General features: G+C 33.8%; 2 protein-coding genes across 2 annotated transcripts; one reads left to right on the top strand and one right to left on the bottom strand.

The window, feature by feature from the left end:
- Positions 1-314: 314 nt before the first annotated feature.
- On the top strand, positions 315-4,109 carry LOC126717780 (probable ascorbate-specific transmembrane electron transporter 1). Its single transcript, XM_050419670.1, has 4 exons — positions 315-761; positions 1,010-1,058; positions 2,034-2,233; positions 3,664-4,109. The coding sequence occupies exons 1-4, from the start codon at positions 609-611 to the stop codon at positions 3,916-3,918; spliced, it is 657 nt and encodes a 218-aa protein (XP_050275627.1). The 5' UTR covers positions 315-608; the 3' UTR covers positions 3,919-4,109.
- A 4,437-nt stretch (positions 4,110-8,546) lies between these two features.
- Positions 8,547-13,614, bottom strand: LOC126717779 (protein OBERON 3). Its single transcript, XM_050419669.1, has 2 exons — positions 11,289-13,614; positions 8,547-9,300 (listed from the first exon to the last, which is right to left on the bottom strand). Exons 1-2 carry the CDS (start codon positions 13,186-13,188, stop codon positions 8,723-8,725), a joined length of 2,478 nt encoding a protein of 825 aa, XP_050275626.1. The 5' UTR covers positions 13,189-13,614; the 3' UTR covers positions 8,547-8,722.
- Between the last annotated feature and the right edge of the window lie 2,299 nt (positions 13,615-15,913).

Here is a 15,913-nt window from a genome sequence, read left to right as displayed (position 1 = left end):
AAAACTTAATTAGCTACTTTACCCTTTTATATGTATAAGCACAAATACTTAAGTTTATTTTATTGCTATTTATACATACTTAACTAAGATATTTTACATTTCAAAAAACTAAGATATTAGGAATTTTGCCCACCCTCAAATTTCGCTAGTAATTAACGTACACGTTTAACCAAAATCTAACCTATTAGGAATTTCTTGTGACAAATTACTTGGTTTTGGCTGTGAAGAGAAAGCGACTCCTCAACAAACTTGCGAACCTTCTAATAATAATAAAAATTAAAAAATCCCAAAGTTCTTCTATGTCATAGGAATTTCCTCCCTTGGAATTGCCGGCTAGACGGTTCTTCAAATTTCATACTTCTTGGTATCTCTCTCAACCCAACAAAATGCTTTCTTTGTGCTTGATAAAATATTTCGAGGCATGGATCATAGAATATAATTACATCCTTTTAATGTAAACAATTGGGTCTACTTATGAATCCTAAGACTTAGCTACCTATATTATAAAAAAAATGGAACTGAGATAGATCTCTCCTCCTCCCTCTCTCTCCCTTTCTGTCTATTACTACAATTAGACACTCATACACAAGAGATTGGTGCAATTAGCAATGGCACCTCGTAGCTACAGAGTCTCGGCAACCCCGTTTGTGATATTTGCACAATTGATAACCATAGCAGTGATAACTCTAGTGCTTGTTTGGCTCCTTCATTTTCAGAAAGGATTTTCTTTCAAATCCGATGAGAGATCAAAGCTTTTCAACGTAAGTTCTTAAAATGCACCACATATATATCTTGATTCTCGTCTCTCTCTTATATTTGATTTGATTTTTCTTTTTAAAATAAGTGAATGAGCAATCCAAAAGAAAGAGGAGAGAGATACTAGGATTGAGGACTTATATATGATCTCTTTTTCATGAGACATGGCATTTAATGAATTATGTTACATACCCTTTAGGATGTGTTCTCAATATTTGATCTAAAGGTTTTGTTTTCCTCTCCTTATATACAGCTACATCCTTTCCTAATGGTGATAGGGCTTATTGTAATTGGAGGACAAGGTAAGAAAAGTAATTTTTATTTTATTTTTTTTATCTAGAAAAAGTAGGGAAAAGTTATTTTGACATCTATTAAGGAAGCCCGTGAATTCAAAAGCTTATTCTTGTGTGATATTTTCTCAAACCCCTTTTCCTTTTGTTGAAGTATATCAATTATTGTAGAAATTTGTACTCCAATCTAAATATTAATGAGCCAATCTTCTCAATCAGTATGATGTACTGTGGAAGTTTTTTTTTTTTTTTTTTGAATGAAATGTACCATGGAAGTTTGTATAAAGCTACTTTCCGTAAAGTGGTTTGTGAGCTTTACTTGATCATTGAGGTACGAATATGATTATAGAGCTTTTCTCAAGAGAAATAGATGGAAAGAGAAGTGATACCTTTTTTTTTTTTTGGAATTTTTTTTACTGGAAAATTGTTACAACAATTGGAAAATGGAATTTAAATTCTAGTTCCTCATAAGAATGCTAGGCATTGCCATTGAACTATAAGCCTCTTGGTTTTTTATTTTTTATTTTTTATTTTTTTTATTATCCAATTGGTAGACTACAAAATGAGTATAGCTTAATTCTTAAATTCCTCAATGTATAGAGTGAGTGGAATTCAATTCTAAATTTTTGGTATAATGATATTAAAATACTTTACCAATTAAATAAACTATCACCCACATCTCCATTCTCTTTTATTGAGTGATAATAGAGCTTCCTCTCCAAGTAAGTACATGTATTTGGATTGACCTATTTTTTGATCTGCTTTTTTGTTGAAAGTAGAAAATTGTATAGTTGTATCTTAAAAGAAACCCCAAATGCAGACTTTTGCAAGATAATGAGGAAGAAAAAAGCAGCCCTTTTAGACATGTCACTTCAACATTAAAAAAAAGAAAAAAAGTGTTTGTTTTGTTTTATTTATTTATTTATTTTTATTTAAGAAATCACTATGTATATTTTCACTAATCAAATATATTGATTGATTAAACAGCTATCATGGCATACAAGTCAATCCCTGCGAAAAGAAAGACGCGTAAAGGGGTTCATTTGGTTTTACACCTGACGGCTTTTCTCTCTGGAATTTTGGGAATTTATGTGATTTTCAAATATAAAAAAGAGGAAGGAGCCCAGAATTTTCTAACCTTGCATTCCTGGCTGGGCATTACCACCGTATCTTTGTATGGCTTGCAGGTAACACTTCTACTTAAAATATGTGTACCATGATTAGCGGTTGGTCCACATTCCACACTGTTCTAGTGAGGAACATTCCCTATTATGTTTTTAGTGGAGGTTTCAAGAGCTGTCAATATTTTGTTTCATCTCAGGGTGAGCATCAAACCTAACGAAATCAACCCAACCTGACGCTTCGGGTTCATTTTCATGGATTGATGGGTTGGGTTGAAATTTATAAATAATTATAACTTACCGCTTATGATTGTTGTGAAATTATTGTGGACGTAACATTTTTCAATAATTTATTGAAAAAAGTGTTTACATAATTTATGAAAGTCTATTTTTTTTTTTTAAAGGCATAAAACATGCAAAAACAACCCACCAACCATGCGGGTTGGGTTGAAATTTAGAACTAATGATAATTTATCACCTATGATTTGTTGTAAAAATGTTATGAACGTAACACTTCTCAATACTTTATTGAATAAAGTGTTTACATAATTTATGAAAGCCCAAATTTTTTCAAAGCATAAAACATACGTGCACAACCCACTGACCATGTGAGGTTGAGTTGAAATTTATAACCAATAAAACTTACCACTTATGATTTATTATGAAAATATTGTGAACGTAACACTTCATAATAATTTATTGAAAAACGTGTTTACATAATTTATGAAAGCCCAATTTTTGTCAAGGCATAAAACATGCATGCACAATCCACCGACTATGTGAGGTTGGATTAGTTTTAGATTGAGAATATCTTAGCCCGGCAGAGTCGGTACGGGTTGAAAAACAATCCTATAACACAACACATATAAAAACCCCTAGTTTCATCCAATAGATTTCTAGACATTTTATGCGGGTGTGATGTTTTCGATTGGATTAAGAGTTAAGTTTGGTTCAGCTTTATGTTTTTGTGTGTTATGAAAACTTGCTTTTATAGTTGCATTTTACAAAAGGGTGCAACGCGTTATTGTACAAAATACAATAATGGCCAAGAAATGCGATTTCGTAAGACCTACCAAACGTGAAACGAATACATTTACAAAATTGTATTTTGAGCTTTAGAGAGTGAAACCAAACTATCGCTAGAACTAGAAGTAAGTACTGCCAATGATGGGCCGTTAACTAACACTGGAATGTGTTGGAGTGATCTCCCTCCCACGTTGACGGCTATAGACACCTTTCTATCTTTAAAATTGTGACTTGTGAATAATAGAAAATCAATCAAATTTGTACAAATTAATGTCAGTAATCTGGGGGGGAAAAAACTTTTTATTCTTTTATTTTTTTGGTCATACATTTCAATACTTGGCAACAAAATAAGTTACACAATTAGTAAAAAAAAAAGAAACTTATTGGTCATTTCATTTCTACATATATTGGAATTATTTATGTTCGGGATTTAACCAAATAACCTACTAGCTGCTACTCTTGTTCTTCAGTTTGTGTTAGGTTTCCTTGCCTATTTCTTCCCGGGTGCAGAATGGACAGCAAGAGCAACACTTCTTCCATGGCATATATTTGTTGGAATGGTGATCTTCTTCTTTGCAATGGTAAATGCTGAAATAGGGTTGTCTGGGTTTTCTCAGACAGTCAGTTCCTTTTCTGAAAGATACATAGTGAACTTCACTGGGCTGTTGATTCTTCTCTATGCAATCAGTGTTACCTTCGTAGTCATCCTTCCTGGACGTTATTAATGAAGAACATTGAGATCTTGATGACATTCATGCAGGACTATATATCCCATACATATATAAAATATTGTCAGATATATGTTACCACCCATTATTAATTGATTTGTAAAGGTAGCAGTTACAGTCAATTGGATTTCTTTTTTTATTTTTGTAGACAAAATAAAAGTATAAAATTAGTTTAATCCCTTGTGAGATGGGTGGGTTTTAGTTAATTTATTTGGTAAATTTGGTAAATTTTTTGTTGTTGAATAAAGAATTTAGACGAAACTACACTATTGACTCCTCAAATTTGCCCACTAAGTGTTATTGGTCCCTCAAGTTTAAAAAAATGAGTGCAATTAGTCATTCTATTAATAACTTAATTTTAATGCTTATGTGTCTAACATAATTATGATGGGGCAAATTTTTAGTGACATGACATTAAATTTAATATTAAAAGAAATTAGCAAATCTAACTCATTAAAAAACCTATCCAATCATTAACGGTGAGCCTAACCCATTTTAGGTGACCCGAAAACCCATCCACCCTAGCAGCACCGCCAAATTGTGGTGTTGTGATTTGTGCCTTTTAAATTTTTGTGGGCCATGATGAATGGCACGTTTGAGTTGCCCAGAGTCGAAGACACCAGCAATAGAGTCAAAGCAACCCAAATCAAGGTTGACTGAGCCATAACTTTTGCTTTGGTTTTGACGATGTTGTGGGGTTTCTGAGAAGAGACGATGGAAAATGAACTACATTGGTTAGGGAGAGTATAGTAAAGTTAAGTTTGTATGGCTAACTAGGTCTCATTCCATAATTGGCATCAAGTGTAAAAGATCTCTTATCATCGGGCCTTGTAGCCTAGTGTTACCCGGTTCTCCTTGTAACCCTTAGCGCAAGGGTTCTATCCCCCGCAATAAACAATTACCCAACGAAATAAAAAAGTGTAAAAGATCCACTTAAAACTCTTGAATTTTTTAATTGAAAATTAACTTGTAATGTCATCAAGTTCCAATATTCTAGTAATGAGAGGAATGGATCACGAGGGAGAAGAATGGTGATGCCAGAGGTGAACAATAGCGCCGTTATTTATCTCTCTGTATCTCTCCCTCTCTAGATTAGTACAATGTGATTTCAAATTGGGAATACCCGATTTGAAATGGATCCACCTGAAATGGGTTAGATTCTAATGGTTAGATTGATTTTTTAGTGAGTCAAATTTTGTGTTTTTATTTTTTAATATAAAATTTAATGTCATGTCACCTAAAATTTGTCATATCATAATTCTGTTAGACATGTAAGCATTAAAACTAACCACTATTAATAGAAGGATTAATTGTGCTCATTTTAAACTTGAAGGACCATTAGCACTTAATGGGCAAATTTTCAAGACCAATAGTGTAATTTCGCCAAGAATTTAAATTCAAATCTCGCTTACACAAAAATCAAAGTAGTATCTCAGTCCAATAGTAAAGAGTAAAGAGCAATAATTTTCTTGAAGCAAATGCCACAAGTTCAAATTCTAGCGTATATTATTCAACTTCTATCAAAACCCAAAACCTGAATTTATTTTCCCTTAACAATAATTTGTCAATTGCCTAATAAATTAAGCTTTGGGGGTTGCATGAAACAAATTATAATATAAGTCCCATTTGTGGAAATACGTGTTGGTGAAAAAGTTTGTGAAAATACATGTAATGTTGTTTAAAAATTGAAAATTATTGTTTAAAAACACAAACCAAACACCCCTCGACATCTGTATTCCACTTTTTTTTTTTTTTTTTTTTTTCACTCCACAAAAGTGGAATCAACATACATATTCAAATTTTATAACATTTTTTTATCCTCCTGAAGGGAATCCAAAATCTTTCTATTTCATTTGATCTCCCTCTCATTCCTGCTATCTCTTTTCATGAGAGAAAGAAATTGGAGGAGAGAGAACAAAAATTATATATAAAAAAAAAAATGGAATCCAAATGATCAACATCTTTTTCCACTTTTTTTGGAGAGAAAAAGTGGACTTTGGATGTTCACTTTTTGGACAAAAGATAAGATAATAAAATTTGAATTCAGATCTTCTTGTATAGTTTGATCCATTGCAACCCCAAAAGTTTAGATTATTTGGTTATTAGCATTAATTTGCCAATTGTCCATCCAAAACTGATGTGACTCAATAATACTGTATTATCTAATTTTTCAAAGAGAAAAATAGGAAAACTTGGACTTGAATGAAACCCCCTACAAAGAGGTAATTGGAAAATAATTGTTTATGACAAAATATATGAATAAAATTTTGGGGTTTGAAGCAAACAAATTAGGAACGTGAGGAATCCACGTCTTGAAGAACCGAATTCAAATTATTTAAAAAAAAAAAAAAATCACCCAAGGCAAATCCAGATTCCAAATGATTATCATCTATATTTCTTTTTCTTTTCTTTTTTTTCTTCTCCCAAAGCAAATCCAGATGTTGAGCATCTAGATTCCATTTTTTTTTTAGGATAAACTACATATTTGATTTTTATTTTTTACCAAATTTCAATTTAGACCCTAACCTTTCAACCTTGTCCATTTGGTCTCTAAACTTTTAGTGTCATGTCAATTTAGTCATTATCATTATCTTTTGGATATAAATTGTTGACGTAGCAAATAGACAAAAAAAAAAAAAAGTTTATTGCCACATTAACTGAAATTAATTTTTTATTTTAGCGGTTAGCCATGTCAGTAATTTTTATCCAAGAGATAACGACATAGACTAAATTAACATGACACTAAAAGGTTAGGGACCAAATTGACATAATTGAAAAGTTAGGAACGAAATAAGTAGTTTACTCTTTTTTTTAAATAAAAAATATCCAGAATTTTTTTTGAAGTGAAGAAAATGAAAGGATATGCAATCTTCACTTAAATTTTCTGTGTTTTCATAATTAAGAAATCATTAACTAACATAACTATTGTTTTAATGTTTTAGTTTTTAGAGAGAGAGAGAGAGAGAGAGAGAGAGAGAGAGAGAGAATTCAATATTTAACATCCCAATTTATTTTGGAGGAAAAGAAATTTGGAATCCAAATGTTCAACATACAAATTCACTTTGAGAGAGGAAAAAAAATTGGAATCTAGATTTTGATGAACCGGATTTCATGTTATATGGCCCTTCAAGATGCGGACTCCTCACATTCTTAATTTGTTCCTTTTATTAGCCTCCATTAATCAAATTCAAGGTCTTTCTTCTTAAATATATTTTAAAAAAAAGAAGAAGATGCGGACTCCTCACATTCTTAATTTTTTCCTTTTAAATCTTAAAAGCTTATTTTATTTGTCATTAATAATTATTTGTCAATTGGTCACCAATCATTTGCAAGCATGCACGAAAAAAATAAAAATAAAATTTACCCTATCTTTCCTACCTTTCGCTTCGCACTTTGCTTGGTGGGATTTATTTTCAAAATTTATCTTGATGCCGTGTCCATTCTTATTATTTTCAAGTCAAATATAAAAAAGCTTTACAATAATCATTATTATCATGATTCTCTCTCTGTCCTACATAGACAAATAGAGATAGTGTACTTTATTGCAATCACAAACATAATGATCACCCTTTGGCACGCATAATAAGTAAGAACATCATTGTTCAAACATAAAAACAAAGAGCATAATGCCAGAGTAGTTAAAACAGTATTTTAATGAAAATATTTATGGTTCAAATGCAATAGCAGCAATATTGTAATTATTGAATTATCAAAAAATAAAAAAACTCATAACCATAACTAAAGTGGGCATTCTGCAAAGTCAACTTAATAAGAACTAGTTGACTTAATTGTCACGTACTGGATATTTATTATTTCTTAACTTGTGTCGGGTTAAAAGCTCCATACTTTATTGATGTTCTATTGTGAATCTTGTGATAGTGGAGTAGGCAACCTGAGAATAAATGTCAGAAAAATTCGATACCTAAGCACCAATTGCATAAGAGCCCGAAGTCAGTGGCCCTTGAATGCTCCAAAGATAAGGACTATCTTTGTAAGATCACTAGTGGCGCATTACCTTATTCCTTTATAGTTTATTCTCCATCCACCAGCATTTCTTGGTACAATTTCTAATGGTGTTAATCCCTTCCCTTTTTTATATTTGTTTTGGCGCAAAATGGTATTATATTTGTTTTGGTTTATGTAGTGTATAATCTAGCCGAAAAAAGAGAAAATATTGTCTCATGATGATAATTGATAATCCTAGCAAACTTGAGAAACAGTTGTGGTCCAACATTGCTCTGCACTGGCCACTGGCTACCTACCACACACATCACTATCCCAATTAAATTTGACTAATAAAATGATGCCTGGTTGACTTTAACATGAGGGGGAGATTCAGTGGCATGATTGGCATCAAATAAACATTAATGGGTGTATTTTGATTCGCTTTCAATAACAAACTGAATTGCCTATTAGTATTAATTTCTTGAGGCTATAGAATGAACCTAAGAGTATATGCTAGTTATAGTAGAATCGTATCATTTTTTATAAAATGTAGACCAAATTCAACAAGACAAGACTAACTTAAATACAACTAGAGTTGCAGATAGAATTGTTATATGGTCCTGGTAATGAATAAATTTTGGTTGGCATTCATGCTCTGTCAAGCTTCTTAGAAAAATGGATGAAGAGGAGAAAAGCTAGTTCTGAAATTTCACAACTGAAAATGATTGTTCATTTTGCATTTAAATTAACAAGCATAATCCAAAATAATAACACCAACAAACTACACACTATTAGCATCAATGTTAAAAAGAAAAAAGATATCAAACCCACTGCTGCTTTGTTGCCTCCATTCTCTCTAACAAGCCCACTGCTGCTTTGTTGCCTCCATTCTCTCTAACAAGCCAGTAATCTCAGCTTCCATTCTGCGTTTCATGTTGAAATAATCACCATGTGAATTTTCCAAAACCTTTAGTTCCTCCAGTTTCTTCCTGCGCCTTTCCTCAGTCTCTTGCAAACATAGTTTGGCAAGCTTTCCAGCATACTCTTCTTCCACCTTGTCATTCTTAGTCCTAATCATCCGCCGGAAACCTTCAGCCTCTCTCCGCGCATCATCAGCCTTGTTCTGGAACATCCTCGCTTCTGCTTCCTTGATCCGCACTAAGCTTTCCAAGCTGTCAAAGCTATCTTTCTTTGACAATGACCCAAACCGGAAATCATCATCTGTTGTCAACTCACTCATTATGGAAGGTTTGAGGTCACTCTGACGAAGATCATTTGACAGTAAATCGTTGCGTATGCTAGAAGAGCTCATGTTGAACGCTGTATATTTTGGGGGTAGAGAAATGGATTGTGAAAGAGGGGTTGCTTCTTTTTTAAGGATAGATTGAGTTGCCACCAACTCATTTGAAGCCACAACAGGAGCAGACATGCCATCTGTGTCCATTTGTCCAAAAAACAAAACCTTCAGAGTTAGGCATGCACATAAAAAATGTGACTTTATGTTATGCATATTAAAAAAAATATTCAACTAATATACATTATGTACATGGCTGTCTCAGATGGAAAAGTATCATCATAGATGATAGTGAAAGATTGAAAATATGAATTGGTGGCATTTCATAAAATTCAAACACCATTCATGGTAATGGCTTCCATTTTCTATGGTGGTCCTGTATAAAATTTAGGATTTTAAACCCTCAACTACCGAGTAAAACACAATTTACTTCTTCAATTCGCATGTGGCATTCCTGTAAAATATTATAATGGGAAAACTTCTAGCTCTCAGAAGGTTCCATCAACATTCTAATGAGTAAGAAGCATCTGGAACAAAATGGCAGTTTCCCAGTCAGTTTCTTATCAAATTTAAAGTTAAAATGTGTGATGTGGCAAAGCTTTCTGTGAGGTCAAGTTAGCACTCTGGCTCAGCTAAATATAACTTTTATACTTCTCTCAAAATATTTTTTAAAAGGAACTTTCCAGATACACACTAGAAATTACCATGAAAACATCAATGTGAATTACAATGCTATGAAACATGATTCAGTTGTTCAGGAATTATAAATCAGTTGTGAATTGTGTGCTTTCTAACAAATGCAATATCTATCCATGTTGCAGTTCCTTCCAATTAACCCATTACAAAACTCAGGTTCACACATACAGAAAATTCCTCCAATCTTTGAGTGAGGGAATGACTAATAGTTATAATATAGCTATTTTAAATGCTTCCATGAAAATCTAGAACAAAGTTGAAACTTTACAAGGAAAGCTGTCCAAGCATTCAGATAGCCATGGCAATAGTGCTTTCATTGTAAAAACATCAAGAAGTATTTCTCTAACATCCATGAAGAAAATTTACCACAAATTCATCATATATAAAACAAGAACTCATACCTCTTATAAAAATTCCACAATTTTTTGAAATTTCTAATTAAATATTACTTATACAAGTTTACTTTTCTATGTTCTTACAATTAAATATGAGGGTAGGTACTATCACAATCCAAAGAAGCACTAGCCACTTGCACTAATACCCCAAAAGTATTAACTGTGATCACAACAATCTTCCCCACTTAAATCCTTGTCATCCTCTTCTGGATTTGTGTTAAAATGCAATGGCCCAAAACCATATGGCGTTACCAAGTTGCCCCCCCCCCCCCCCCCCCGGGCGGGCGGTTCTTTTAATCCCTGACTTCCTTAACAAGACTCGTATAACACTAGAATGCCCCTAAACTATAAACCATTACCAAGTTGGCTTTGACATGGTTGGTCACAATCCAAAAAATAATGTTAGCCACACATTCACTATACCTCAAAAGGACAAATCACAATTAAAGTTTCCTGTAATAGCATATACCCAATATCGACTTAATACTCGCCCAATGTGAGACTTAGCACATGCCCACATAACACCTCACAATCCTAATCCACACAATTCATGGTATTGCAAGTACCAATAGACCATACAGACAAATACAAGCACCACTGGTTGTAGAAAATTTTCCTATAAAAGTAAGATTATCATTCCAGGTCCTAGCATATTCTAAACTAAATTATCTTCTCAAATGCAAATCCCAACTCCAATCAATATTCAGGTCACAAATAAACCACCAAGTCTAATCACCTAATTGTTAAGATTACTAGTTACATAATTAACTGTTTCCATGATGCTAAAGATTGTCAAATATTGAAGCATCATTGAATGAAGCTAAAATCCTTCAAAAGGGCCTCATATCAGCCTTTTATCCTTGTTAAATATATCTTCTTTCTAGAGAAGCCAACATGAAGTTGACATGTATAGAAGAATAGAGCTCATACTTTGCAACCAAACCTAAAAGCTTATTAACAGCACGGTGCATATTGAGGCTAGCAGATAAAAAACAAAATCGTCTTAAGAAACAATAAGACAAAGTCAAAAAACTCACAGTTGAAAAACTGAATCATGCTGTTGCACGCATCTGAAGGAGAGACCATTTTGGTCTCAAGCTTGGATAGCATATCATCAGCCTTAAGATGCAATTCTTTGCCTTTGTAATCTTCACTTCCCCTGAAAATTTTCCTGACACAATCAAGCTCCTTTTTAAGAGTTTCCAAAGCCCAATTCTTTGCGCAAAGCATAAACACATCCTTAACGAAACCAAACATTTCCGAAGCATGACTACACCCAATGCAGTGTAACTGCATCTCAGTACTCCCTGAAGGTCCCTTCAAGCTAGGACCTGGCTTAATCAGATTCTTCTGAATGCCACAAGCAGCATGGCACCAATGGGAGCACACATCACAACCAACCCAACTGCAGGTATTGTTGGCATAATCAAATTTCAAACAGATGGGACACATACACTGGCTGCAAAACCCCTTATTTCCTGAGCAAATCTTGCAGTCACAATCATCAACCGGCAGTACGCTCCGGCAATTTACATTTCTACATTTCACATACAAGAAAATGTCCACCAGATCATTTGTTGAGAGGCGAATTTCACTAGATAAGTAGCTTCCAAGCCCCATCTTCACAGCAACCAAAACTTCCAACTGCCTTTTGTGGCACTTAGACAGAGTCTCCCTAGTAAGATCAGATCTGCGTTCAAGCAAATACTGTAATCCCACTAATTCCTCTTTCTTCTCAGGCATTATAATTATACCATTCAAGTAATCCTTAACCATAGCAACTGTCTCCTCCGGAAGTTCCTGACATATCTGAGCCATATCAGGAACAGACTCAGATACAATCTCTATAACAAGTCTCTCCTGTCTGGACAACTTCCTAACCCTCCCACTACCACTACCACCACCACCACCACCACCATCCACACCCTCCAAATTCCTCAAACCCTCTGAACCCCGCCCTCTGGAATCACCAGACAGCGTATCAATCCGCGGCCTTGCAGGGAGCTCAGACGGGAAAAAGGAATGGTTCTCAGAGCCAGTTGTAGTCCTATAATGACTACTATTATTGTTATTAACATTACTACAAAAGTCCTTTTTACGAGTACTAGCCTGATTTGCCTGCATCATTGAAAAAAGGCTTCCTGCACCATGATTGGAAAGCCCCACAGCCCCATCACCGATCGGCTTAAATCGACTATGAACCGAACCATTAGTCCCTTCCCCACAGTTCCAAATCTGGTCATCGTAATTTTCAGTGGAATTACGAGTCAAAGAGCAACTGGGGTTGTGGGAAAAGGGAAGGGAATAAGAGTAAGACATGGAAGTAGCAGTGGCAGTAAAATCATTGGAACAATTGTTAGAAGGTGCTAAAGATTGCATACTCTTAGCAGCAATCTGGTTGGGAATTGGAGCAGCAGTGAGAGAGAGAGAAACATCAGGCAAAGCTAGAGACAAGTTCAAAGTCTCAAGCTTTGGCTTTTTCTCTGGTACTATATTCTCTCTATCAAGCTCTTCCTCCACCTCTCGTTTCGAGGAATTCCCCCTTGTTTCGTTCAGATTGAGGAAATCCCTCTCCACCCATTTCTCACCTTGGTTTGAAATTGAATTCTCAGCAACAGAAGCGTTCGTTTCTCTTTCTCGGGAATACAGCAAGTTTTTCTCTTTCTCAGGAAGACCCAGTTTGGAATTGTCACAGAGGTAGCTGAGTGTGAGCTCTTGTGCCCCTGAAGTCCCTGTTTTTGTTGGCAACTTTGATCTGAAACCATTCCCATCAGAACCCATCCCTGAATCTCTCTGAAAATCCATACCCTTTTCAGCAAAACTCATTTTCTCATCTGGGTTCTCCTTCTTCTGCTGAGAGAGCTTAGTCTGTGAGCAATTGTCACCCTCACAACCTAACCGACCATTAGAGAGATCTTTATCTCTCAACATGACCATATTAAAGACTCACAGCAGACAAACAAAGAAAGAAGAAAAAAAAAAAGACAGAGAGACACAGAGAGAAAGAAAGAGATATGTACCAGAGAGAGAAAAGCAAATGATGGTCAAAGAAAGCAGGGAGGGGCAGTTTGGGAAATAAGGGAGAATCCTGAGGGTTCTTCTTTTCAGTTCATTGGCTTTGATTCTTCACCTAAGAGGCTAGGACCATTGCTTTGCTCTGTTTTGTTTTGTTTTCCTCTCTCTGCAACGGCTGGATTTTCTGAGTGTTTACACGAATAACTATAACGGCGATTGCTTTTTTGTCTCTCCCAAATTACTACTCTGACCCTTCGAATATTGGAGAATTACAGACCTCTGGTCCATTTCACTGTACTGACTTATTTATAAGTTTTACTGCAATTTTCCTCTGTTTCTTCCTCGACCCTTCCTCTTGTTGAAGACACGCCTTTTGTGTGAACTCTAGTAATAGTATTAATAATAAAAAAGTGTTGGTGGTAGTAAATCAAAATAAAAATGTGTGAACTCAATTATGATAACATAAATCACGATTGACTCGTTCACACTCTTTTTATCCTAAATTATACCTTAATTAATACTTTGTTTCTTTTCACACTTTTTTACCTTAAATTGTTCCTCAATTTACACTTTGTCCTATGGAGTATTAAAAAAACACGATCGACTCTTTGAATAGAAAATTATGTAACACTTAACTCTTTATCATCTGTTTTACTATTAAATCTACCCGAATTTAGCATTAAAATACTAATTTACCCATCTCTCATCTATTTTGTAGATGAAATTTTTGATTTTTTAATATTTAATTTTGTCATACTTTAATACCAAAACAGACAACAAGACAACAAGGCCCATTATAAAAAAGTTATAACTTTGGAAGGTTAATTATACCTTTCGATAGTTCACAAGGGCAAAGTGTAAAATTGTGTATAATTTATGATAAAAAAATGTAATTTCTCATGAAAAGTATTCTTGTCTAAGAAATATATGAGAGGCAATTTGTTTTATGTGTTCCACTTTATGTTCCACAAATTATGGTATATCTTTTATTTGATTTCTTTTCCATTTTAAACTTAGATTATTTTATAAGAAAAGTCAAACATATACATGTTAAGTTGTGATATTCGTAAAACACTAAAAATAGAACAAAATATACGTATTCACAGGACTAGTAAAAGTCTTGATCACTGGTGACTAAGAGAAATTATAATATCCTCATGGTGGACCATATTATTTGTTCATCATTCCACTAAAAGACTCTCACCTGTTTAAAATTGCTGAGTCAAAAAATATTTAAAATAGAAACTAACTATTGACTCAACAATTTTAAACAGGTAGAAGTCTTTTAGTGGAATGATGGATAAATAACGCGACCCATCATGAGCACTGTATAATTTCTCGGTGATTGGGATCTAAGTTTCGAAGAGGAGTAACTAAAAACCAACTTTTATTTCTCAAGGCCTAATTGATTGACAGTTTCACTCTACCCAAATTAAAAGGTACTTTCTATCTTTGAATTTCAATTTTCAAGTCAAATGTCCAAGCTAATATGCCTCGCTGGAAAAGTCATTGTGTAATAGAAAAGTTTCCTTTGGAATTATTATTTGTGGAGTAATTTAGGGATATTATAAATTTAATTAATATAAATATTCTGTATCAAATTTCAATTAAAAAATATTTTATAATTTATTTATTATATGACATTAAATTGATAATTGTTTTCGCTTTCTAATTACTACTCCAACCAATTATTAAGTGTTGACCAAAATATAAGCACGAAAATTTTAGATACAGAGTTCCAAATTTATAAATAAAAAAAATAAATAATAATAATAATAATTAAAAAAAATGAAAAAAAGACAAACCAAAGATATTCAAGTAAGACCAAGTCTATCTTCTCACCTTTTGTTTTTGGACAGCAATTTGCTCATTTATTAGACCGTATTCCCCATGTCTTCTTGTTGTACCAAGTCAAAATGTTTTGTTATCTTGCGCGTGTTCAAAATAAGAGAGGCTTTTCCTTTTCTTTATTTTCATTTAACTTTTGGGTGAATTACGCATTTGGTCTCTAACCTTTACGTTATATGTCAATTTGATTCTTGATCTTTTAAATGTGTCAATTTGGTTCCTAACCTTTTAGTATTATGTTGAAATAGTCTCTATCGTTAAATGATGGATGAAAAATACTAATATGGCTAACAATCAAATAAAAAACCATTTTTATGCCACATCATGACATGAATAATGCCACGTGGAATAAAAAATAAAACTAAAAAAATTTAGTTTTAAGAATCTGCTTTAAAAGTTAAAATTTTAAAAAATAATAATAATAAATCATTTGAATCCCAAACACCCTATCCTTAAACCAAAACCCATGACAACCCTTCTCCTCCGCCGCTTTTCAAACCCCAAGAAAACCATCACCATGCAGTTGAGACTTTGGCATCAAATAAAGCTGTACAAATAGCATGGGCGATGGTGCAAGAAAGTAAAAAATTGTTTGAGGAGATGAGGATGAAGGCTGAAGGTACCCATGCCTCTGTTGCCAAACCCACTTACACCGTCGCCTTACTTTAACTCCCATATTTCAGTTGTGTACACCACGTTGTCGTTGTCTTTACAGCTTGCATCGTCATTGGGCTTAATATGTTTAATCTATTGGGATGCTAATTGGATTGAGCATCAACGCTAGCTAGTAGTTCCCTTG

This window comes from Quercus robur, chromosome 3 (genome assembly GCF_932294415.1).
Source record: "Quercus robur chromosome 3, dhQueRobu3.1, whole genome shotgun sequence".
NCBI lineage: Eukaryota > Viridiplantae > Streptophyta > Magnoliopsida > Fagales > Fagaceae > Quercus > Quercus robur.
This window is presented reverse-complemented; position numbering and strand designations above follow the sequence as displayed.